The sequence below is a fragment of the Notamacropus eugenii genome, chromosome 7 (assembly GCF_028372415.1).
Source record: "Notamacropus eugenii isolate mMacEug1 chromosome 7, mMacEug1.pri_v2, whole genome shotgun sequence".
Classification (NCBI taxonomy): Eukaryota; Metazoa; Chordata; class Mammalia; order Diprotodontia; family Macropodidae; genus Notamacropus; species Notamacropus eugenii.
In genome coordinates, this window is record NC_092878.1 from 137,061,391 (window position 1) to 137,085,797 (window position 24,407).

Genomic DNA, 24,407 nt, shown 5'->3' on the forward strand with positions numbered 1-24,407 from the left:
GATCGTAAACTCTTTAAGAACAGGTACTATGTCATTTCACCTTTGTGTTCCCAGCACTCAGGGCACCTAATCAATCAAAGCATTACTTTTCGAGTCTTTCCTGAGAGACTGAGAACAGAAACATTCCAAGGTCATATTACCTACATCTACAAATAAAGTTCTTAGAGGAGAAAACATTAAAAAATACTTAGTCCTAAATAGATCAGCACTGGTTTTAACACACAATAGGTGCTTTTGCTGTTCACTCATTTCAGTCATCTTTGTGACCCTTTTTGGGTTTTTTTTGGCAAAGGTACTAGAGTGACTTACCATTTCTTTCTCCAGCTCCTTTCATAGATGAGGAACTGAGGTAAACAAGGTCAACTGACTCACTCAGGGTCATATAACTAGTAAGTGTCTGAGGCCAGATTTAAACTCAGGAAGATGGGTCTTCTTCCTGACTTCAGGCACTGCACTCTATTCACTGCACCACCTAGTGCCAAACAGACCAGCACAGTTCATAGCACACAGTAGGTGTTTCATGAATGCTTATTGAATAGAAGAAGATTAGTTGGCCAATCTCTATTGAGATCAAGGCTAAACACTTTCACGGTTTCATGGAAAACTCAACCTAGATTTAATTGTCTATTTCTTCCTACTTGTCTAATTGTCTATTTTCACCTATTCTTTGTTCTTACTCTGACCTCTGTTTCCTCCATCCCTAAGTTTTATCCCAGGATTTCACCTCTATTATGTCTTCACTCTTCTCCCTTCCCAAACTTGACTTATTGTGAGCTAATTCAATTCTTTCCTGTCCCATACTCTTTTTTTCTCACCCTTTCATTCTGTTGATGATGATGTCTTGACAAACCATAACCCTGAATTATTTCTGCCATTTATCTCCTTTGGTCTTATTCACATGTTGCTGAATGGAACTGGAGAGAATGATAAACATTTAAACCTCCGTGGACAGGTATTTCAAAGTCAATACGTCCAAAACAAAACCTATTCTATTTTCCTCTAAACTGATTCCTTCTTGAAACTCCATTTATGCTGATGGTAACATCATCGTTCTGGTCATCCAGGCCAGAAAGCTTGACTTGGAGTCATTCTTGACTTTTTCCTTCTCCTCAACCCCCACTCCCACAACTTCTAACCTAGTTTATGCCCTCATAGCCTCTTACCTGAATTAGGGGTAATATCTCTCTCTCTCTCTCTCTCTCTCTCTCTCTCTCTCTGTCTTTCTCTCTCTCTCTTTACAGTTGGGTTAAATGACTTGCCCAGTGTCACACAATTAGTAAGTGTCTCAGACCAAATTTAAATTCAGGTCCTAGTCACTCTAGGGCCTGTACTCTATCCACTGTACCACCTAGTTGCCCCAAGGAGCTAGTTTCTTAATTTGCCTACTAAATTCCAGTCTTTGTCTCTCTCAATCCATTTTCTGCACATCTACCAAATGGATCTTCTGAAACCCAGGTCTGAACATGTCCTCCCACTCCTCTCACCTCCTCTAAATTCTTAAGATCTTTACAATGTGGTTTCTACTTCCGTTGCCAATATTATTTCATGGTATACCATCTGTTGTGTCAAATTGACTTGCTAGATGTTCCCCATATGTGACATGCCATTTACTTTGATTCTTGGCACTTGGTCCTCTGTGCCTTGAATATACCTTCCATCTAATAGATTCTCTAATTTCCTTTGTAGAATAGCTCAGGTACAACTTTCTATATAAGACCTTTCCTGACTCCCCTTTAAACCCCACCCCCCCCCACTGATTAGTATTCTGTTTGAATTTATTTTAGATTTCTTTGGATTTACCTACATTTATATATATCTTGATCACCCCTGGAAGAGTGTAAACTCCTTGAATAGCAGGGATTGTTCATTTCATTTCTTTTTTTTTGTATCCCTATTGTCCAGTGCAATGTCTTACAAATAGTGTTTAATACATAGTTATCTAATTGAATTATACCAAGCTGCTTACTCTATATGATATTTAATATTGCATGGCTAACTGAACTATTACCATTAAGTATGTCTCATTTTTTATTCATATTTAGTTAATAGGAAAATTTACTTTTGTCTAAAAATAGTAAAGTCCCTTTGGATATACTATGAAGAATACTCCATATTTGTTATATCTTTTCAAATTTTCCCATGTTGAATGGTAACTTGAGTACAGTTGAAAAGGATGATCCTATTGTTTTTTTTTAAAAGAGGAGGCACAAAGGAAAAAAAGAATTATTTTTCACTTAACAAGTTGTATTTTATATATTGAAATGTTCTGAATGGATTCACAAACATTTGCTGATGACTTGGGAAAAGGGAGAAAGGGAGAAGAAAAAGGGAGAATGCTGAGAGACAGAAAGCTGCAAGCATAAGGGTCCATCAGTGAAGATAGGGCAAGGATAACGATGGCTCCCTGCCCTTTGTCTGAAGGTTGGCTGTTGTCTAAGGTACAATACTTAACAGTGATCAAACTGAGAAGTATGACCTTCTATCAAGCTCCTAGTCAACTTGTGTTATTTCCCTGTACTCTAACATGAATTTGAGACATTCTTTCATATCAATCACTAATCTGCTCAGCTGCAGGTTTCCGTCAGTCAACCTGCTGATTGAATTATTGAAATCTTTTATTGACATTCTCCCAATTATTGACTCTGTAGAGGTACAATCAGAATGCTGGCAAAATGGAAGAAAAAGAGGTTTCCAGATGGGGTGTGTGATTGGTCTCACATTGTCATAACCGTGCGAATGCTGAAATGAGAAATGAGATGTATTAGTTAACTCACAATTTAGGCAATCTGCTCTGACTCCAGCAAATAACCAACTAGGCTTCCATGTAGCTAAAGTCAAACTTGGTCTGCACAGCTTTCCTAATTCTGACCTTTATCATTCCTGGACAGACCAGACCCAGGGCAAGACGTGGGGGGATCAAAACCATGCACCTGTTCCATATTTCTTGTCTTGCTTTTCTTAGTGTCTCTGCCATCAAAGCTAGACGGAAGATTTGTTCTTTTGATGCTCACAATCACCACTGAAAAGTATTTGTTAAGAGTCTGAGTACACTTTAATGATCATGAGGGTCAGACAGTTATACATACATATGTGTGTGTGTAGATGACAGGGAGCTTATGGTAGAAACCATGCGATTACATACCAGTAGTTCCTTCATAGAAAATCTTGAGTAAATGTGGGAAGTAGAAAAGAAAGCTGGTTTATTTTAATTGCACGAGCCTCTTGGGAAGGAGAGGCATTGAGTATTTAAAATATTTTGTATCCTTTCACTTTCCAATATCCTCCATTTTGAATATGGATGGATACTTTTGGAATAAGTACTTGCTGTGTCTCAAAAAATAAAAGCTACTCATCTTTCAAATTTCCCTCTGATATATTAAGTTATACTTTATTAAGCACCACCATGGAATATATACCATTGTACTCTGGAATTTTTCCTAAGTGATATTATATAGTAATTTAGAATAGTATAGCAGAATTTGTTTTATTTTTTTCTTCCAGTGAGTAAAATCAGAGAGTACATCACTCTTCAGAAGAACAGGACAAGTTATTTGGTGGAGAGAGGGCTGGGGAAGGTCTATAAGAAGGCACATTTTTATTTTTCTTAGACTTCATTTACCCATACTGTGGTCATCACTACATATCCACCCATTGTTGGGTGAAAATAGTGCTTATCTGTAATATAATTGTTCACATTTACCCAATTTCTTAAAATCATCTTTAAAATCATCTAATTTGCCAATTCAGTCTCTTATGTCAGAATTCATCTTAATATCCAGAATTCATCCTAATCTCCTACTAGAGCTAAAGTGACCCCCAAATCTGAAAATTATAGTACTCCTGCCAAAAGATAGGTCAAATTTCCAATATCCTCTAGAGAAAATTCATAGTTAAAAACAAAGCAGCAGCAAGATATTCCCAGAATTGGTGACTGGGAATTTCCAAACTTAGGAAATGATTATAATTTAAACAATCTCTTCAGCAATGTCATCTAGATTTTGTTTCTTATGTCTATTAATTCCATTCTATTCTACTCCATCCTCTCCTTTGGACTTTTGCCATAGGACCTTAAGCAAAATACCATGAAATTAATTTTTGTAGCTTGAATTCTGAAGAACTTGTAGATTCCAAGTGCCTAAGCTTTGCAATTCCCTCTTGCCATGGGGCAGCCCCTGTTACATCGTTATTATCATTACGTTAAGTTCCATTATCCATCAGCATCACTTAGTTCTTCATGTTTGACTCTTACAGAGTTGCTACTCTGTGCTACTCAGCTCTAGTTACATGACATTATACCATTTCAATCATAAATACCTTGTTGTCAGTTGGACTGGTTTCTAGTCTTAGATTTCATAATATTAACTATTTGACCCTGAGTAAGGCTCTTAAACTGTCTGATCCTCATTCTCCTCAGTTAATTCTAAATGTCCTAAACATCTCTTTCCCCACTGACCCCTTCCTCATGATTGTAAGCTCTTTAAGAACAGGGACTATCCTTTCATCTTTGTGTTCCTAGACCCAGGGCACCTAATTAATTAAAACATTACTTTCTGAATCTTTCCTGAGAACAAAAACATTCCAAGGCAATATTACCTCCATCTACAAATAAAGTTCTTGGAGGAGAAAGCATTAAAATATACTTAGTCCTAAATAGAGGCACCTTGGTTTTTAATACACTGTAGGTGTTTTCATTGTTCACTCATTTCAGTCATCTCTGCGACCCCTTCTGTTTTTTTTTTTTTTTTTTGGCAAAGACACTGGAGTGACTTGCCATTTCCTTCTCCAGCTCCTTTAATAGATGAGGAAGTGAAGTAAACAAAGTCAACTGATTCACTCAGGGTCATATAGCCAGTAATTGTCTGAGGCTAGATTTGAACTGAGGAAGATGGGTCTTCTTCCTGACTTCAGGCACTGCGCTGTATCCACTGCACCACCTAGTGCCAAACAGACCAGCACAGTTCTTAGCACACAGTAGGTGTTTCATGAATGCTTATTGAATAGAAGAAGATTAGTTGACCAATCTCTATTGAGATCAAGGCTAAACACTTTCATGGTTTCATGGAAAACTCAACCTAGATTTAATTGTCTATTTCTTCCTACTTGTCTAATTGTCTATTTTCACCTACTCTTTGTTCTTACTCTGACCTCTGTTTCCTCCATCCCTAAGTTTTATCCCAGGATTTCACCTCTATTATGTCTTCACTCTTCTCCCTTCCCAAACTTGACTTATTGTGAGCTAAGTCAATTCTTTCCTGTCCCATACTCTTATTTTCTCACCCTTTCATTCTGTTGATGATGATGTCTTGACAAACGATAACCCTGAATTATTTCTTCTGTTTATCTCCTTCACTATTATTCACATGTTGTTGCATGGAACTGGAGAGGATCATGAAACCATGCTGTCTGGGTCCATTTCAAAATTACGTTAATCTCAAATGGGCCCCCACTACAGTAAAACAATGCCACTACTCATCTTCATTTGATTTCCCCATCCTATACACAATCTTTCTGTCTCTTCTCAAGTCTTTCATGCCATTTCCTCACTATTCTCATCCTCTCTGCTGAAGACCTTGGTTCCTACCTCACTATAAAAATGGAAAACATTCTTTGAGATTTTCCTCTTCTCTTTATTTTCTCACACTACTTCCCTATTAAATTGTCATCTACCTTATACAATCCCTCCCACATACTCTGTGATCCACGGACATTGGCTTTTTTGACAAGCCCACTCCATCTTCTTATTTGCACCATTTTCACTGACTGTCCCTCATGTCTAGAAAGCTCTCCCTCCTCTTCTCTATCTCCTCACTGCCATGGCTTCCTTCAAGTCTCTGCAGGAATTTTTTTCTGATCCTCTTCCTCAATTTTAGTGCCTTCCTTCTGCTGGTATCTCCAATTTATCTGATACAAAATTGTTTGTATATAGTTCTGTATTTGTACATAGCTTGTTTTTACATAGTTCTTTGTTTCTACATAATTGTCGACATATTATCTCTCCTATTTCACTTCAAGCTCCTTGAGAGCAGATGGTCTTTGACTCTTTTTGTACTCCTGTCATGTGGCACAGTGTCTGACACATAGTAGGTACTCAAGTGTTATTAATTGGCCCATTGATTCATTGACACCCTTAGCCATCATTTCCTTCTATCTCTTCCTTCACTTCAGTCTCAGATGATGGGTTGGCCCTTCTGATTGCCAAGTTCAACTTCTTTATCTCATGCCTTCTCATTTTCTCCATAAACTTGACTCCATCCTCATACCAAATCTCTCTAATTTTCAATAACCCCCATATTCACATAAAGCTGCCTAAAATCATGTCCAAATTTCTCCTTAAAAAAATCCTTACTTTCTCACTAGTTCCTTACATGCTAATACCTTCTGTCTTAACTTCCCCTTCTGTGCTCAACTCCTTGAAAAAACCAGTTCCAATCAGTGCTTCCTTTTTTCTCTTTCTTCTAACCCTTTGTAATCTGCCTTCCAACTTCATCATCCAGCAGTAAATCTGATAGCTTCTTTATGATCCTTGTCTTTGGTTCTGCACCCCACCCCACAGCATTTGATACCATTGACCACCTTCTAATCCAAGATATTCCTTCCTTTCTGGGTTTTTGAGACTGTTTTCACATGGCTCTTTTTACTTGCTTAGCTACTCCTCAATGTCTTTCACTAAGCCTTCAATGTGACATATCCTCTAACCATGGGTGTCCTCAAAGCTCAGATTCTTCTCTTTTGTTTCTTTGCTAGGAATTCTTAACCTAGCATCCCTGAACTTAAGAATTCTTGTTCTGCACTCTCTCACTTGTTGATCTCATCAACTCAGATGGGTTCATTTATGATTTCTATGGGGGTGATCCCCAGATCCAGTTCTCTCCCCTGAAATCCAGTTTTGCAACTACTTGTTGGATATTCCAAACAGGATTTCCTTTATTCAACATATCCAAACAAGAAGTCATTGTCTTTCCTTTCAAGTTGCTCCTTCTTCAAAACTTTCATATACTTTTTAAAATTTTAAGACAATCAGGTTTAAGTGATTTGCCCAGGGTCACACAGCTAGTGTCTGAGTCTGAACTTGAACTCAAGTCCTCCTGATTTCAGGTCCAGTACCCCACCTCCTGTGCCACCTAGCTGCCCCTAACTTCCTTATACTGTTGTGATGTTGTCATCCTTCTGATCAGCTAGGTTTATGATCTGTATGTCAGACTTCATTTTTCTTTCTCACTACCCCACGTGACTAATGAGTGTCAGATCTTATAATTTCTTTCTCTGCAACATTTCTTTCATATATCTTCTTCTCTACATTCACATAGGCATCTCTCTGATTCAAGCCCTTATCACTTCTCCACTGGATAATAGTAAAAACCTTTGAATGAGTCTTTCTTCATGAAGTAACTCCCCACTCCAATCTGTCATCTACAGAGCTTCCAAAGAGATTTTTCCTAAACTATAAGTCTGATCATGGCACTCTCCTCCTCAGTAAGCCTTTTCCTATTCTCTCAGGATGAAATATACAGTTCCTTGTTTGGCATTTTAAATCTCATCATACCCTGGCTTCTTCAGGCCTTTCTTGCCTTCAACCACTTTCTACATGGTTTTTCAGGTATGAGAGAAGCGATTATTAATAACCAATTATGGGGGCTATCTAGGCTCATTCCCTGTCCTATTTTCTTATTTGAATCTCAGCCTTTGAAGGGCATTACTGACCTCTGCCAAAAACTTACCCCATCTAGACCCTCTCATTTAGGTGAATTCTTGACCAGGGTTCTATTCAGGGTTTGGTAGGGATAAATCCTTTGATAAAAATACCCAAGGCTGGGAGGGAGGGGGGATTTGGAAGTAAGTGACAAGATCAAAATCACATCCCCTAGACCCTCATTAGAATAGGACCACCTCTTGTTATAGTATTCATCTCTTTCACTACTTCTTAATCAATCAGAATTGATTGCCACCCTCAGGAACACCCACTCTTCCAAGAGCATATAAGGACTGAGTGGGTTCCTTGAGGAGTCTTTGGCCTTTGAGTATCACTGACCCCTTTTATGAATAGTATGCTAGTATGATAAATAAAACGGTTAATCACCCAGAGCTTATGTCTCTCAACCTTTTTATATGTCATAGCTACACTTACCAACAGTCTATTCCCTGAAGAAAACATTAGCCTCTCATCTCCATGCCTTTGCACTGGTTATTCCTCATACCTGTAATACACTCCTTTCCAGTCTCCAACTTTTAGCATCTCTGGCTTCATCCAAGACTCAGCTTAAGTCTTTCCTCTTCCAAGATGCTTTTGCTGGTGCCATCCCCTCTAAGGCTAGATGTTATTCATTATCTTCCATGTCCTCAATTCAGTATAGGTGCTTAACAATCATTTGCTTACTGGGTGATTTTGCTTTGACATGCTCTTTAACATCTCTTTCTTCACTCCAGTAACTGATCATGAGGTGACTCTTTAAATGTGTTGGATTTATATGTGTTTTCTCCCTCACTGAAATGTAAGCTCCTTGAAGGCAGAGATGCCATTGCTTTTTCTTTGTGTTTCTAGCATCAGAAGAGTGCTTTTCACATAGTGCATGCTTAATAAATGCTCAGTGGTTGATTCTAGTTCATAGCATGATACCTCTGGAGCTGGAAAGAACTTCAGATGCCCTCTAGTTAAGCCTTTCATTTGACGCATGAGGAAACTGAGGCTGGGGAATTAAAGAGGTTTGCTCAAGATCAGTAAAAGGGAGTAACAGGGATCTGAATGCAGCATCCAAAGTCATTCTTACTCCAAAATCAGTGGAGGTTCTCAAGTTTCCCTCTACTGTATTACAATTTCATTTTACTCACAATTTGTAAACAACTCATGATTTTGAGTCCTTTTTTCTTTAAAGAATACAAAAACGCCCAGGCTGTCACCTTATCTAACATAAGAAGCTAAGGAAGTTTCTAGCTATGATTTATTTCCCTCGCTAGAGTCCAAAATATCCTGTTTTTAAAGTTACTTTTAGGGGCAGCTAAGTGGTAGTGCACAGAGCATGAGACCTGGAGTCAGAAAGACCTGAGTTCAAGTCCAGGCTCAAAAACTTACTAGTTGTGTGACGCTGGCTAGGTCACTTAACCCTGTTTGCCCCAGCTTCCTCATCTGTCAAGAGGAGCTGGAATAAGAAATGGCAAACCACTTCAATACCTTTGCCAAGAAAACCCCAAATGGGCTCACAAAGGGTCAGATAAGACTGAAATGACTGAATGATAGTGAAGTTAGTTTGGTGAGGATGAACATGTTGCTGGCTTTGTGCCATCTCCCTGCATCTCTTAGTCACCTCTTTGCTGATAGGCTATCCCCATGAAAACAAATGCTTGGCTGCTTTTTGTGAGACTTGCCAAATTTCTCAGCAGAAAAATGGAAGGACATAACCCATTAAAATATTACCTCTTTCCTGCGCGTAGCATGTCAAATCCCTCATTGATCTTATCCAAACTAGAAACATGTGTTATTAATGGATCCAGTTTGAATTTCTTGGCTAGAACATCCGAGACTAGCTTGGGGACATCGTTGTTGCTTTTGAAACCTGACAAAGGCAAACAGAGCACCATTATTTCATTCAGATAAACTAGTTATTCATTTTCATGACATAACGAAGGTGAACCTATGCCTTCAGTCTCTCCTTGAAGTGATAGAACATTTTGTTTGAGAGAAAATCAGCTTCTTTTGGGAGATTTACATACTATAAGTTGCACATGTACCATGTCAGGAAATGGATTATTAGATTAAAGCAATGAAAACAACTGTAGAGTGTTTTGTCCTGAATGTTCAGCACAAAGTTATGGAGTTTATTTATAAGAAGGTTGCATACAGTAGGCATCCACTTCACAACTGTGAATTGTGGGGCAGAGGTTTTGTACTCCTGACTGCTGCCCATTAAAGGCAAGGAAGGGCTGTACAAGAGAAATTTTGATTTGAAAAGTGAATGTCTGCCTGATAAGATTATACGTTTAGAATGGAATTTGGATTTTGAGACTTTAGCCTAAAACAGGGGTGGGGAACCTGTGGCTTCAAGGCCACATGTGGCCCTTTAGATCCTCAGGGGTGACCCTTTGAGTGAATCCAATTACTAGTTGTGTGACCCTGGGCAAGTCACTTAACCCTGTTTGCCTCAGTTTCCTCATCTGTCCAAGGAGCTGGAGAAGGGAATGGCAAACCAAGCTAGTATCTTTGCTGCATAGGGTCACAAAGAGTCAGACAAGACTGAAATAGCTGAACAAGAACAACAACTAAGGTAGTTTGGATTGGTTTGGATTCAGTGAAAGAGCTGCACTTGAGGACCTAGAGGGCCACATGTGGCCTTGAGTCCACAGGTTCCCCAACTCTACCCTAAAAGGTATTGATGACAAATGTCTCATCAGGAACAGAGTACATTTAATTATGGCTGGTAAGAATGGAGCTGCCTGGTGTTCTGAAAATACAACAGAAATGGAATTAAGACAAAAAAGATGAAGGAGTGAAAAAAGTGACTGCACATATACATTCATCAGACTTGGTACCAGAGAGAGAAGTTACTAAAAGATTCTCTTCTAACTCACTGGCCTATTTTTTGTAGGCTCTCCATATGGAAGAAAATGGCCACTAAAACCCATGGAAGTCCACAGGAAACAAAATTCAGTAAAAGAGACCTTAAATTTCAATACACAATTCCACAAATGTTGGGCAAGAAGGAAAAGGAAATGGAAGCCGAAAGGCAAGGAAATAACTTTGGTCTATCATGTATCATTGAGACTAATTACAAAAGAATCTGTGACTCAGAAGTAGCTCTGGAGAATGAGATTGTGTAAAAGGGATGGAGAAATCTGGGGTCTCACATTAAGAAGACACACTCAGGTGAGGAAATTTGAGAACTCAAATGGGGATCGTAATAGAAATCATTTAGGTTAAAGGATGGAGGGGAGGAGAGGGCAGGGAGCAAATAGTTATTGAAAGCCTACTATGTACCAGGCAGTACATTTAGCACCATGATTAATGGAGGGAGAAACAAGTACTGGTTGGAAAGATTAAATAGATGAAGCCTGGCACAGAAGCTTGGTAGAAGAGTGATGGAGGACTTTAGTTATCGAGATATTTGATGGTGGTCTCTCTCTTCACCAAAAGCAGTGCATTTATTACCCAGAACAAAAATTTTAATTGGCACCAATGAGCCATTTGTGCTGATAGCTATTGCTACTCCAAATTTTCTGAAGATAATAAAGACACAGTATGGTTTGCCTAAAGGGCAAGGAGTTCATCAATGTTCATGCATTTAACAGACCATCATCCTGGTTTGTTAAATATTCTTATATTCTAAACCAGGGGTATGGAATCTATGGCTTAGACGCCACATGTTCTAGGTCCTTGAGTGCATCTTTTTGACTGAGTCCAAGTTTTACAGAAGAAATTCTTTTACGAAGGGGATTTATTCTGTAAAGTGTGGACTCAGTCAAAAGGCCACACTTGAGGATCTAGAGGCACATGTGGCCTTGAGGCCGCAGGTTCCCCATCCCTGTTCTAAGCCTCTCTAAAGGAAGTCATTGCTAAATTTGTTGGTCATTTTATCCAAGAGATTTTAAGAAATTGCTCTAAAGAGTCTCACCAGCCTTGGCCTCTAGGGCACTCAGTCACCCTGTGATTGGCAGCCAAATGCTGTGTATACTTTGGTCTGTAGGAGACCTCATTTTCTTTCAGATAGAGTCTCCAGTGGATTTGGATGCCATGATGAGAAGACCTCTCAACCAAGAGGGTTGAAATTCTTGATGTCTTGAAGTGTTTGAAATGACTTGCTTTTGGTAATGAGATATTTTCTAGAGTCTGATAATCAATTTGTTTGGATACTAAGAGTCTGGATACTCAGAGTTTTGGATACACAAAAATGAATAGTCAATTTACATAGAAATTTCATAACCATGCCCAGTTTGCATGACAAAATGTATTATTCACAGTTAATTTTTTCTCCTTTATTTTACATCATATTCTTGGAGAAACTGACTTATTCCAGCAGTTAGCTTTTCCTGCCTAATAATTTCATTCTTCAAAGGATAGAGGATGGTAATGCATCATGGTACATAAGTATAGGCTCTATTACTGGGGAGGCTAAAGCTGGTGGATCAGTTGAGGTCAGTCAGGGGTTTTAAGCTACAGTATCTGTTAATCAGGTGTCCAGTCTAGTACCAATATGATGATCACCCAGGAAGAGAGGGCCACTAGACTGCCTAAGGAACGGAGAACTTGCTTAGATCATTAACACAGAGCAGGTGAAAGCTTCTGTGTTGATTAGTATTGGGATTATACCCATGAGTGACCATCGCATTTTTCAGCCTGGAGTGAGATAGAGAGGCCAGTTTCTAATAAGCAAATGGGAGAACCAAAAGGCAAAAATTCTTTTCTGGATCTGACTCTCACAAATGTAAAGGAACTAGTTGTCAGAGTACAAGTAATGGAAACATTGTGGGGAAAGTGCCAACTTCCTTGTATAATTTGAAGTAGAAAATGAGAAGTAGGGCATAGTTTGACATATAGCACAGATTTTTTGGGAACAGATATCTTCATAGGAAAAAATGGTGGGATACTATGAATTAAATCTTACATCCCTCTAGCAAAGTGACATCAATAGACATCAATAGACGTCAATATTCTGAAGACACAAAGAAATAATTCCAATGAGGAGAAAAACATAGTTGTCTGAAGAGATTGGTGTGGATAGACAGGGCAGATCAAACTCATCAACCAGGTCTGACTCACGACAAGCTACGTACCTCCAAAAATAGCTCCTTTTAAGGTGCGTCCAGTTAAAATCAACATAGGGTTGATAGAGAGATTTTGGCCATTAGGAGGGACTCCCACAATGACACAGACTCCATAAGCATTATTGCAGCATGCAAAGGCAGCTGTCTTGGATGAAACACACACACATATATATCATAAATTAGAGAAATACCAAACTGTTCTATGATTGTTGCTATCCATGGCAGTGGAATGAAGAGGTCCAAAACATGTTGCTTCATTATATACACACTAACGTCACAAAGAATCTCTCTGTTATGAGTCCTGCTTAAAATCTGAATTTCTTTTCCTGAAATCAGCACCTCCCACAAAACTTCCAAAATATGGTAACCAAACACTCTGGCACAAAGTGACACACAGAGAAGGTGCTTTGAAAAATGCTAGAGCTTTCGCTCAGAAAGAAGGAAGTAGTAGCGTGGTCTTCTCTTATTAATTAGTTGAGAAGGAAACAGTCATTTGCAAACAGGGAAAAAATCTTGTCCTTCATATAACTAACTTCACTGTCTCACCAAGAAGTATAATGGCCTGGAAGGAACACAGAATTTGGAGTCAGGGGATCTCTGGGTTCCTGTGCCAGATCAGCTGTTTGACCATGGGCAAGCCACCCAAATACTCTGAGATTCAATTTCATCACTTATAAAATCAGGATATTAATACTTTTCTACCTTATAGGATTGTTGTAAATATTAAAATACTATAAAAATTTCAGTATTTATCCTCATCGTTATTAGTCACATATCATTGTAGGCCATTTAACTGAGGGATAAGCATTGACTTAAATTTTATTTCCTCTCTGTTTAGTTATCTCTTCTCTCCTCTGCAGTTTTCCTGATTTTATATCCCACTAGCCATTAAAATTTTTTTCTTTAAATTTTGATGCTACTTCTAGAGATATCTCTTGTCCTGGAGTCTTTAAATCCCAAAAAAGTCTGTAGGTCTTTCACCTTTCCAGAGTGTCCATTTTCTAGGTCTTTTCAGCTAAAACTTGTTCAGCCCTCTCCTGGGGAGATACTAGTCCTGATTGGTAAGCTCCAGGTTATGGGGAAAACTGGTATGTTAAAGAAAGTCTCAAAGCCTGGGTTTATCAGGGGAACTAAAACAAGGAGTATGGAATGTGGGGAAAAGAAAATCTAAAGTTTCCTTTAGAATCACATTCTAAACCTAAAAGTTTGCCTACTTTGATTTCTTATGTTTCCACTAATATGTTTTCCAAATAATGGCTGAAACTAACAAAGGCTTTCATGCTGCTGCTCTCCTATAATTATATCTCACATTAATACACAACTTCTTTCCTTCACAATCTTCTTAAGGAAGTAATTCAAGTGATCTCTTTGTTGTAGATAAGGATGCTAAAATGCAGAGAGGTTAAGGAGTTTGCCCATGGCCACTCAGCTATTTATTATTATTAAATATTATTATTACTAATGGCAATAATAATTAGCATTTAAGACTTGTAGACCTTTTTACATATGTTATATAATTGAATCCTTAGAATAGCTCTGTGGAGTACATGTTATTACTATCCCCATTTTACAGTTGCAGAAACTGAGGCTGAGAGAGGTTAAGTGATTTGTCCACGGCCACACAACTGAGTGAGTTTCTGAGAAACTCAGAGAGAATTTGAAGTCAGTTCTCTTAAGCTGTGTCCAGTACTTAACTGACTGCATTACCTAGTTGTCCCTCTGCGTGTGTGTTCGTCCTTTGTTGCTGAAGAAGACCATGCCATCAGAGAAATAATGACATGACTTGCACTTGACTTCGTTCTGAGTGAGAGAAGGCTGTGCAGGTCACCAGCCTCACTTCTCCTCCAGAGCCATCTGAATCCAGTGACCAGATATTCATCAGGATGACTGGAGATGACCCAGGATCAGGCAATTGGAGTCAAATGGCTTGCCCAAGGTCACACTGCTAGTGAGTGTCAGGGGTCTGAGGTGAGATTTGAACTCAGGTCCTCCTAAGTCCTGCACTGGTGCTCTATCCACTGCACCACCTAGCTGCCCAATTGTCCCTCTATGAGAACAGAGATTCAAGCCCTGGCCTGCTCTCACTCTAAAGACCTCGAAGACTCTAAGGACTAAATTCTGTAGGTAGGCTCCTTGAGGACTGAGACTATTTCATTTTTGTTTTTGTGTTTCAAGTACCTATCAGAGTGCTTAATAAATGTTTGCTTTCTTGCTTGATTGACCAAGATTGTGGGTAGTTCATTTGCAAGCAATAGAATAACATTTTTCTGCCACCCCAAGTCCTCTTACGATCCTATACTTTCCTCGGACTCAAAGGTTGGAGTAAGAAGATAAGCTAAAATGGAATGACCAAGTTATGGGTACTTGGAGGAACTCTGGGAAAAACACTGAATCAACCCCATTCTGTTTCTCACTTCTGTTTTATTGACCCGTGGAATGAGCAGCATAATTCATTACTAAATGTTTATTGGCTATTAAACATTTCATGTACTGGCTATTTTCATTTTTTAAACAATGGTTTACAAGATAAGGATAAGATAATTACATTATATTCTGGAGTTGGGAAGACCTGAGTTAAAATCCACCCTCAGACAAGCTGCCTGACTCTGAATTTTTTGTTGGACCCTCAGCCTCGTTTCTTCATCTGTAAAATGGGGATAATAATTACAGCACTTACATCTCTTGGTTGTTGTAAGGATAAAATGAGGTAATATTTGTAAAAACTTTGAAAACCTTAAAATATTGTATGAATGCCAGGTCTTGTTATTCCTGTATTCCTATAATTCAACTTATCAGGAAACTACTCTCCCAGCTGAGCAATCACCAGATTGGCAGGAAGCATGGAACACTTTATGAATTTTATGTATATTCTGTCTTTTTGAGCTTTTAAGAAACTTTTCAGAGAAATAAAACCAAGTAAAACTGGTAATTTTTCCCTAGACTAAAGCTCTTATGAGCTGTTTCATTAACTTCAAGCAGATAGGTTGCTTTGTAGTAGGGATGCTTGGCATTTATTTCCTGAGTTGAGAAAGTGGGGACCTCAATGGAAGGTCACATCCTGAATTGTCCAGTGGGTGGACATAGGTGTGATCATTTCCATTCACTTTCTCCAAAGAGACAGGGTAGAAAAAAGAGCTCCTCATCCAACTACCCTTTAGAGTGGTCCCTTCTGGGCATCTTACATAAAATCCTTTGCAAATTTTAAAGTGTTTACTATTATTCTAGGAGAAAGATGGGATTTCTAATATGATTTAAGATTCCTGATAATCCTGCTCCATTCCCAGGAGATGAGGAACTTATGGGAGCTCTCAAAGAGTCATCAGGTACTTAAGTGAATCTGTGATCTCACTGGGTTGGGTGTTTCATTCAGTGATGCAGATTTTGATCCTTACTACTCACCCCCCACCCCCAATCCCTGTTCATCCTTTATCTTGAGGGTGACTTTTGTTCATGTGTGCCCATAAGTCCATTAGAAGAGTATGAACCAATGTTCTGTAGGCCTTCCTCCCTTTCTTGTGACATACCAGTATAGGACTTGAATTCTGCAACAGTCATTTCATGGTCTCCCCACATGACCAGCTAGTATTTTTTCCTGTACCTATACTTCCCCAGTGACATCTTTTACTTTAGTTCTTCTTTGGAGTTCTTTATTTAGGATATGTTGGTCTACTTGTAACCATCCTTAGCCTCCCTATTGTCTTTTTTTTTGTGAAAATCATTTTTTAATTCCTCAACAATTTTCTATCACCCACATCCATGTAAAACCAGTAGAATGTTCTCATTAAAAAGGGTGAGTTTTGCTTCTGGGAGAAGTTTGTGGTTTCTATTTAAAGTTTCTATTTAAAGTTTTCTAATTAAAGTATCTATTAAAGAAGAAAACTGTGCATTCCTATTGTTATTGATATCATTAAAATATTTATTAGTAATAATCATATTTATGTCTAAATGCTATCTCTTCCTTAAACAAATATCTAGATCTGCCATTGCAGACATCGGGGGAGTTGCACGGTAAATAATCTTCTTGTGCCAGTATTCATCAGCAACTGTTTTCCATCTTATAGTCTTAGAAAATTACCTGGGCCTCTCAATGTTAAGTTAATTGCTCAGGATTCCACTTTCACTATATATCAGAGGCAAAACTCGAACCCATGTCAACCTGACTTTGAGGCCAACCCCTATCCATTCTCCTTTGTTGCCTATTCTCAAATTTATATGGTACTTCAAGATTTACTTAAAACATTCCTCAAAATGGTCTTGTGAAGTAGGTTACAGATGAAGTCACTGAAGTCACTGAGCTTCAGAGATATGACTTTCCCAAGGTGACAGTGCTAGGAATCATGGGAGGCTGGGATTTGAACCTAGGTGTCCTGACTTTAAGCCCAAAGCTCTTTGCACTACATTGTAAATGCAGTTTATTTCAAGTCTTTGTGTCTCCTAGCACAGCACTCTTGCCACTGCATGATGAAGAAGTATGAAGCTTAATTTTTCATGAGATTAATCTAATAATCCAACTCCCTAGCCTTGCCTATCTTTCCCCTTTTCAACTGAAGAAAAATGTCAGGAATTTAAAACATTGCTCAGGCTGAGAAGGCAAACTCTAAAAGATGCAGATGTGTGTGTGTGTGTGTGTGTGTGTGTGTGTGTGTGTGTGTGTGCGTGTGTGTGTGTTTTATCATTGGTCTCTTGGGTTTGGCCTTAGCTCACAGGTGGAGATATCTCAGAGTATCATGAAATACTTACCATTGTGTCTAGACGTCCAATGACTTCAAATGAAAAATCAACACCATTCTCAGTCATTTCAACCAGAACATCTTGGATGGGTTTCTTGTAGTCCAGAGGATTGATGCACTCAGTAGCACCTAATTCTTTGGCCTTTGCAAATTTGTCCTTGTTAATATCCACTCCAATGATCCGGGAGGCTCCAGCTGACTTACAGCCAATGATCACTGACAAGCCAACGCCCCCCAGGCCAAAGACAACACAAGTAGAGCCAGGAGTGACCTGTATAGTTGGAAACCATGAGAGGTTAGATTTACTCAGTCCTGGTTAGTGTACTTATACATTCTTTGTAATTCTGAAGTCAATCTAAAATTTCCATGAATGCTTTAGCAACATTTTCCTTTGCAGAGAGCTGACAACAAATAGCTTAAGAATTCAGTAGATCATTTAAGCACTCAGAGCCTTGTTCTCCTCATCTATAAAACAAAGAGATTGAATCCCATATTCTCTAAGGTGTTTTAAAGCTTAAAAAAAATTGAATCAGGAAGGAGATGTCAGCTGCTCAACTCCAAGGATACATGGCTTTTGCTATTTTATGCAGGAAGCAAAGTACTGGAAGAGACCATGAGAAGAGACTTTAAATGTCATTGAAGAAATGTGAAAAAATTCCAGTGATATTCCCATATCTTTGACTTGCCTTATGGCTTACTTCAAGGATCTACGATTTCATTATTGGGGGTCACACTCCTCCTGACGCCAGTCAACAACCCTATCAAATCATTATATATTGCCTTCACAAACTTCTGGGCCTGCCTGAACAGTTCATCACACTGAGGATAAAACATTTCCAAATGTAGCTGAGATGCACTTTCAAGGAGAAATAAGTCACCTAGGCAACTAGGTGATGTAGTGGACAGAACACTTAACTTGGAATGAGCAAAACCTGAGGTCAGATCCTAGCTTAGATAGTTAATGAGTTGTGAGACCCTGAGTAAGTCACTTAATCTTTTTTCAGCTCCAGTTTCTTCATCTAGAAAATGACGTTAATAATAACACATAATTCAAAGTGTTGTTGTGACGATCTTATGAGATATTTCTATCTACCTATGTCTTTCTATCTATCTATCTGTCTATCTATCTATCTATCTATCTATCTATCTATCTATCTATCTCTATCTATCTATCTATCCATCCATCCATCCATCTATCTCTCTCTCTCTCTCTATCTATTTATCTATCTAACTTTCTGTCTGTTATTACTCTGTCCACTTTGCCATCTATATGCCTACATACTTTACATATGGGGATACTGAGACACAGAGACTTGAGGCGACTTGCTCAAAGCTACATCATCAATGATATTGGAAGTTCTTATTCCAGAGGATTTTTCCATCAGACAAGAGCCTCACAGCTCTGAAGCACTGCTCCAACCAACTAAAATGTAATTGGGAAATATTTAACAAAATAGATAGAAGTGAGATACCATGTAATATTAATTTGTGGTTTTCTCAGGCATCAAATTTGTTTCTATTTGAGTTTCATAAACCAACCAGCTTGAGATCTTTTTGACTTACTTATACTTTTGTTTGTCTTATATCAATCATTAATAATACGTTCTAAAATGTTGCAATGTTATCAGTTTTGCAGTTGTTTTTTATTTGCCTTGACCCATGATGACCTTAATCTTGATTCTGTGTTATATAACAAGTCACTTTCTATGCGGTATTTTAAAGCTGCTAATGATTAGCTTGGCCTTGGATTGTTTATTAGCAAATGAAAAGATTACGATAAAATGCTGGTCATAGGATCATAGTCATATATTGTTACCTTTTTTACTTCCCAAATTAGAGTCCTATGCAGCCAGTTCAAAAGCAATCTATCTATGTATATATGTATATATGTATGTATGCATGTGTTCGTCAATTGTGTCTATGTTCCATCAAGAAAACATATTTGTGAATATGATTGTTAGCATTAATTTCCTTGCTTCCATAGTCTTCACTCCTTATTTTCTTGCTCTGCTCTGTAACTGAAATTTCTTGTAATGCAAACTGGTGTCAGAATTTGGTGATGAAATTTGCACTTGCGAAATTAACTTTTTGGAGAAAGAAAGAGAGTGGAGGGGTGGCGGTGGAAGATAGTGTTTTGGGGGAGGGGTACATGGGAATCTACTCAATTTGATGGTGGCCCAATGCCTATTAAATGTAGGTTATGAGAGAGCTTGCCTTTAACACCCTCTAGGATCTCAAAAAATGAACTGCTTTGGGTCTTCAACTGTAGTGTAAAACACTACCCTGTCGGTTGCCCAGAGAGGCTACACTGAGGCTGTTCCTACTAGTAGATGTTCTTGTTCTCACCTTGTAAGGAATAATAAATTTGTTAAAGTCATGCCTTTGATAGGATGATGCTTTTTATCTGGTCTCCCTTGGTCGTTGTCATGTAGTTGAATTTTTATTGTTTTTATATGTTTTTTTATAAAAGATAAAGAAACTTAGACCCAAAACATGACTTACTTAAAGTTGCGTAATTTAAGTATCAGAGCCAGGATTCTAACACATGGTCTCAGTAGCCAAATCCCAAGATCTTTGCACTAGCCTACTTGCAAGAAAGTATTTTTTTTGTTTTTTTGTGGCTACGAGCCCAAGTGTCTATTCTTTGGTTTTGTTTCTTGTACCTTGTAGGCTGATCTATTCAGTGAAACGCACACGCTTGTTCTTACCTTGGCAACTTTTACTGCAGAACCATAACCAGTGGAAAATCCGCAGCCAATCAGGCAGACTTTTTCGAGAGGAGCAGATGAATCGATCTTTACAGCGGCAAATTCATCTACCACTGTATATTCAGAGAAGGTACTTGTGCCACCGAAATGATGAATTGACTTCCCTTGGCAAGTAAATCTGGTGGTACCCTCCTTCAGGGTGCCAGTAGCAGCTGTCATGCTATCAATCAAGGAAACACACACACACAGACACACACACGCACACACACACGCACGCACACACACACACAGAGGGCCATGAGACATAGGCATCAACCCAAATACAATTCCTGTGCTATCCCAAAGGAAAATAGTAGAAACCTACTCATTTTCCATGCAAATGTTGCCAGTTGGGTGCTTACAAGTTTTGCATTTCTTGCACTGTGGATTAAAAAGTGGGATGACTTTGTCACCTATGGGGAGAAGAGAAAGTATTGTTAAAATTCTAGAATGACAAGATTTTAGAATTTGATGCTCTTCTTGTCCAAGCCCCATTCTGTAGGAGAGGAAACTGGGTCCCAGTGATGGAAAGTAAAATTATATCACACGTTTGGAGGCACGTAAGTTCTGCATCCATTATCTAATTTGATACAACAGCCCTACAGGATATGTTCCCATTTTGCAGAGACTTGGTGAGGTGAAGTGATTTATTTGAGGTTCCTAGCTAGAGAGTTGCAAAAAATATGATTTGAACCCAAGATTCCTGATATCTGTCTACAACGCTTTCTACTGCCTCCCCACATGCATAAACAAGGCTAGAATCTATAGATAGTATCACACTATCTTTGCCATGAAATATTTCTACATCTCCCAGGTTCCTAGTGTTTCTCTGCTTCTGTGTATTTTTGCACATGTTGTGTTCCATGGTGGAATATAAAGTGCTTGAGGACAGGGAATGTTCTGCTTTTGTCCCTGTATCCTCACACCCTAGTATAGTAGCTGGTACATAATAGGTGCTTAGGAAATGTTTTTAGATTGATCAAAGGTATACACTGAAAAGGGCACTGGCTCTGGGGTCAGAGATCTCCAGTTCAAATTCCACCTGAGATATTTACTATTTGTGTGACCTTGGACAAATTGCTTAACTTCCCTGAATTTCTCCTGAGTTTCCCTCAGGTACCTCATCTCTAGAATTAGTTGACTTAAAAGGACTCTGAAGCCCCATTCAGCTCTACATCTCCGATATTGCGATGGATTGAATGATTGCGTTGTCTGCACTGCGCATGTAAGCTTGTGGGAAGACTCATTGGAAATAGATAGTGACTGGACACTATCATGTTAGTCTCTATGACTGTTTTGTCATTGGGAATTACAGAGAGAATTACAAAAGTTCAAAATTCCTCATGTGAATTTTAACATGTTGTTAGGATGGATCAAGCTGTATAACTCTGCCAGATATTGGGCAGATGTGGAATTTCATATTGGTTTGGGGCACATGGGAAATGAAAATTTTCAGTGCATGAAAAAGTAAAATGTCTTGGTTTTTTTCTCTTTATTAATCCCCACATGTAACATTATGCCAATGTTATTATTTATTGCATATCCTCAGTTCTTTCTCAAGGGAAATTGTTTCCTTTTTGAAATGGAGATAGTAATAGCACTGGTCTCACAGAGTTGTGATGCTCACTACATATATATTTTAAATATTCATTTGCATGTTTTCTTCCCCATTAGTTGTAAGCTCCTTCAGTGCAGGAACTGCCTTTTGCCTCTTTATGTATCCCTAGCACTTAGCACCATGCCTGGCACATAGTAGGAACTTAATAAATATTTATTGAATGGATATAATAACTACCATTCATGTCGCACTTCAAATGCTTTACATGTATTGCATTATTGGATTCTCACAACAGCCCTGTGGGGTAGGTGCTATTATTATGCTCATTTTACAGATTAGGAAACTGAGTCAGATAGAGGTTAAGTAACTTGCCCAGGATCACACAAGTAATAACTGTCTGAGGTAGAATTTGAACTTAGGTGTTCCTTGTAAGATGCGCTGACTGCCACACCACCAGGGACGCCACACTGGCAGACATCAGGTAAACTGAGAAGTTACTATGGCCCTAAGGAGGTGAGCGCCAAGTTGCTATTGGCCCCACGTTGGGCGCCAAGTAGATATAGTGACAGCATAACTTACTGAGGGGAGCAAGTCTTATGCTTGGCCAGCAGGCTGCTTGTCCTCCTGTGGAGCTCGCGAGTAAAAGAATGACGCGAGAGAGCAGGTCATGATTCCAGACCAGGGCAAAACCAAGCATTTCAGAATGTAATAATTTGAATCTTGGTTAAAATGAGTATTATAGATTTTTCGGTAGAGTTTTATTCTCCATTTCATCTTTCTCTGTTCCCTAGTACCAAGGACAGTGATTGACTATTCAATTAAAATGTGAATAAGCAGATATATTGTATCCAGCAGTTGCCATAAGTGGAGCTTGCAATTATATTTACTTTTCATCTTTAAAGAACTTTAACCATGTCTGTCAATATTTAGTCATTTCTTTCTTGTTCAGAGCATATGCCCATGGTTGGGGATGATGCAGCCCTCACTGTAAAGCTAGAAGTTGCCTGACTACCATGGCCATCTTCCATTTGGAATTTTGGTCCATAAACATTGCCTTCATTGTCTACTAACTTCAACAGAAAGTAAGAATTTAAACAATTTCTAATGTTGTGCTGCTCTTTGTATTTTACCTGGTTTTACAGAAGTCACTCCTTCTCCAATGCTCTCCACAATCCCTGCAGCCTCATGCCCCAGGATTATAGGGAGAGGTTGAACCAATGACCCGTTTATCACATGGTCATCTGAGCGGCAGATTCCTGTAGCCAAAATCTGCAAGAAAATACGAGGATGATGAGACCTTCGAGACCTTGCAGGAGCTGCTCAGTTTTATATTCATGTCATACCCAAATCTCTTGAAAATCAGAACATCGTATACAGTAACAGAACAACTTTCAGCAACTAAATCATTTTGACTATTACAAATACCCAATTTAACTATAAGGGACATATGAAGGAAGATACTATTTGCATCCAGAGAAAAAATGGATAAATAGAAGTATGCATAGAATAAATTTACATATATATATGCATATATATATACACACATACATATTTGTGTGTAATAGTAGCCATTTCCATGGTGGGGAGGGGATAGAAAAAATTTGCATGATAGCTTTATTACATATTTAAAAGGAATATCAAATTATACAAAATAGATTTGCAGCTTCATTTGCAATCATCTTTTAAAAAAAAATTATTTTAGACTCAAACACCAGAACGCAAATACAGAATAGAGAAAAGAAACAAAAACATATCATTAACTTAAATATTGGAACTTAAATACAAAGTTAGAGAGGTAGGGGGACGCATGTCATATACATAGCAGAACATAAGAGAGAATTCAAAATATATAATAATGAATTTTCATTTCAAGAAAGCCTGGATGACAAGTACTACATGTGTTGAGAGATGTCCATCTTTTCTTTGCTTCCTCATAAGTTTTCTTTTGCTCTTTGCAGTATGCTTTTTTCTGTTTTTCTTTTTCCTCTTCCCCCCCAGCCACAATTAACTGTGGGTATGTTTTTCTGTAACTGTAGATATATACATATCCATATACATATGTACATACATTTATACACATATACTTTCCCAAATAAATTCTACTCCTGATCTTTGATTTTCTTTTTCTGCCTATCTCTTGTTTCTTTTCTCTCCTGCCTCTTCTGCTTTCACTATCTTGTCCTTCTTCTAGTTGACTATCCCACTCCAAGGATCCCTCCCCTATTCTCTCATTCCTGTAAATCTAAAAACCTTTCTATAGCCCCCTATAACCTATTCCTTCTCTGTCCCCTTTAAATATCTCTTCATTATTCTCCCATTTCCACTGATCTAAACACTGTTCTATACCCCACTTTTACCGATTACCTTACCCTCCACTTTAAAGATCCCTCCATTGTCTTCTCCTCCCTCCCTATTCCCTTATAGTTCTAATTCTTCTGAATTTAGAAGACTTTTATGCTCTTTTATGTATATATATATAATTCCCTCAAACCCATTGCCAAAGAAAGTAGGCTACCAGAACTACCAGCCCTCCTCCCCAATCTAATTTCTCTGTGTTGATTCTTCCTTTTGCAGCTCATTTGGATAAAATAATTACTCTTTTGACCTGTTCTTAAATGGTTT

The 24,407-nt window shown here is 38.4% G+C and overlaps 1 protein-coding gene across 1 annotated transcript in view; it reads right to left on the bottom strand.

Annotated features, from left to right (window-relative positions):
- Window positions 1-2,223: 2,223 nt before the first annotated feature.
- LOC140513631 (alcohol dehydrogenase E chain-like) overlaps window positions 2,224-24,407 on the bottom strand; it is a 29,163-nt gene continuing 6,979 nt past the window's right edge. The window contains exons 3-9 of the mRNA XM_072623479.1: window positions 22,916-23,054; window positions 20,553-20,640; window positions 20,189-20,408; window positions 17,491-17,751; window positions 12,760-12,895; window positions 9,410-9,548; window positions 2,224-2,739 (exon numbers count right to left, since the gene is read on the bottom strand). Of these exons, the coding sequence (XP_072479580.1) occupies window positions 2,715-2,739; window positions 9,410-9,548; window positions 12,760-12,895; window positions 17,491-17,751; window positions 20,189-20,408; window positions 20,553-20,640; window positions 22,916-23,054 (1,008 nt within the window). The 3' untranslated portion in view covers window positions 2,224-2,714. The remainder of the gene's footprint in view (window positions 2,740-9,409; window positions 9,549-12,759; window positions 12,896-17,490; window positions 17,752-20,188; window positions 20,409-20,552; window positions 20,641-22,915; window positions 23,055-24,407) is intronic.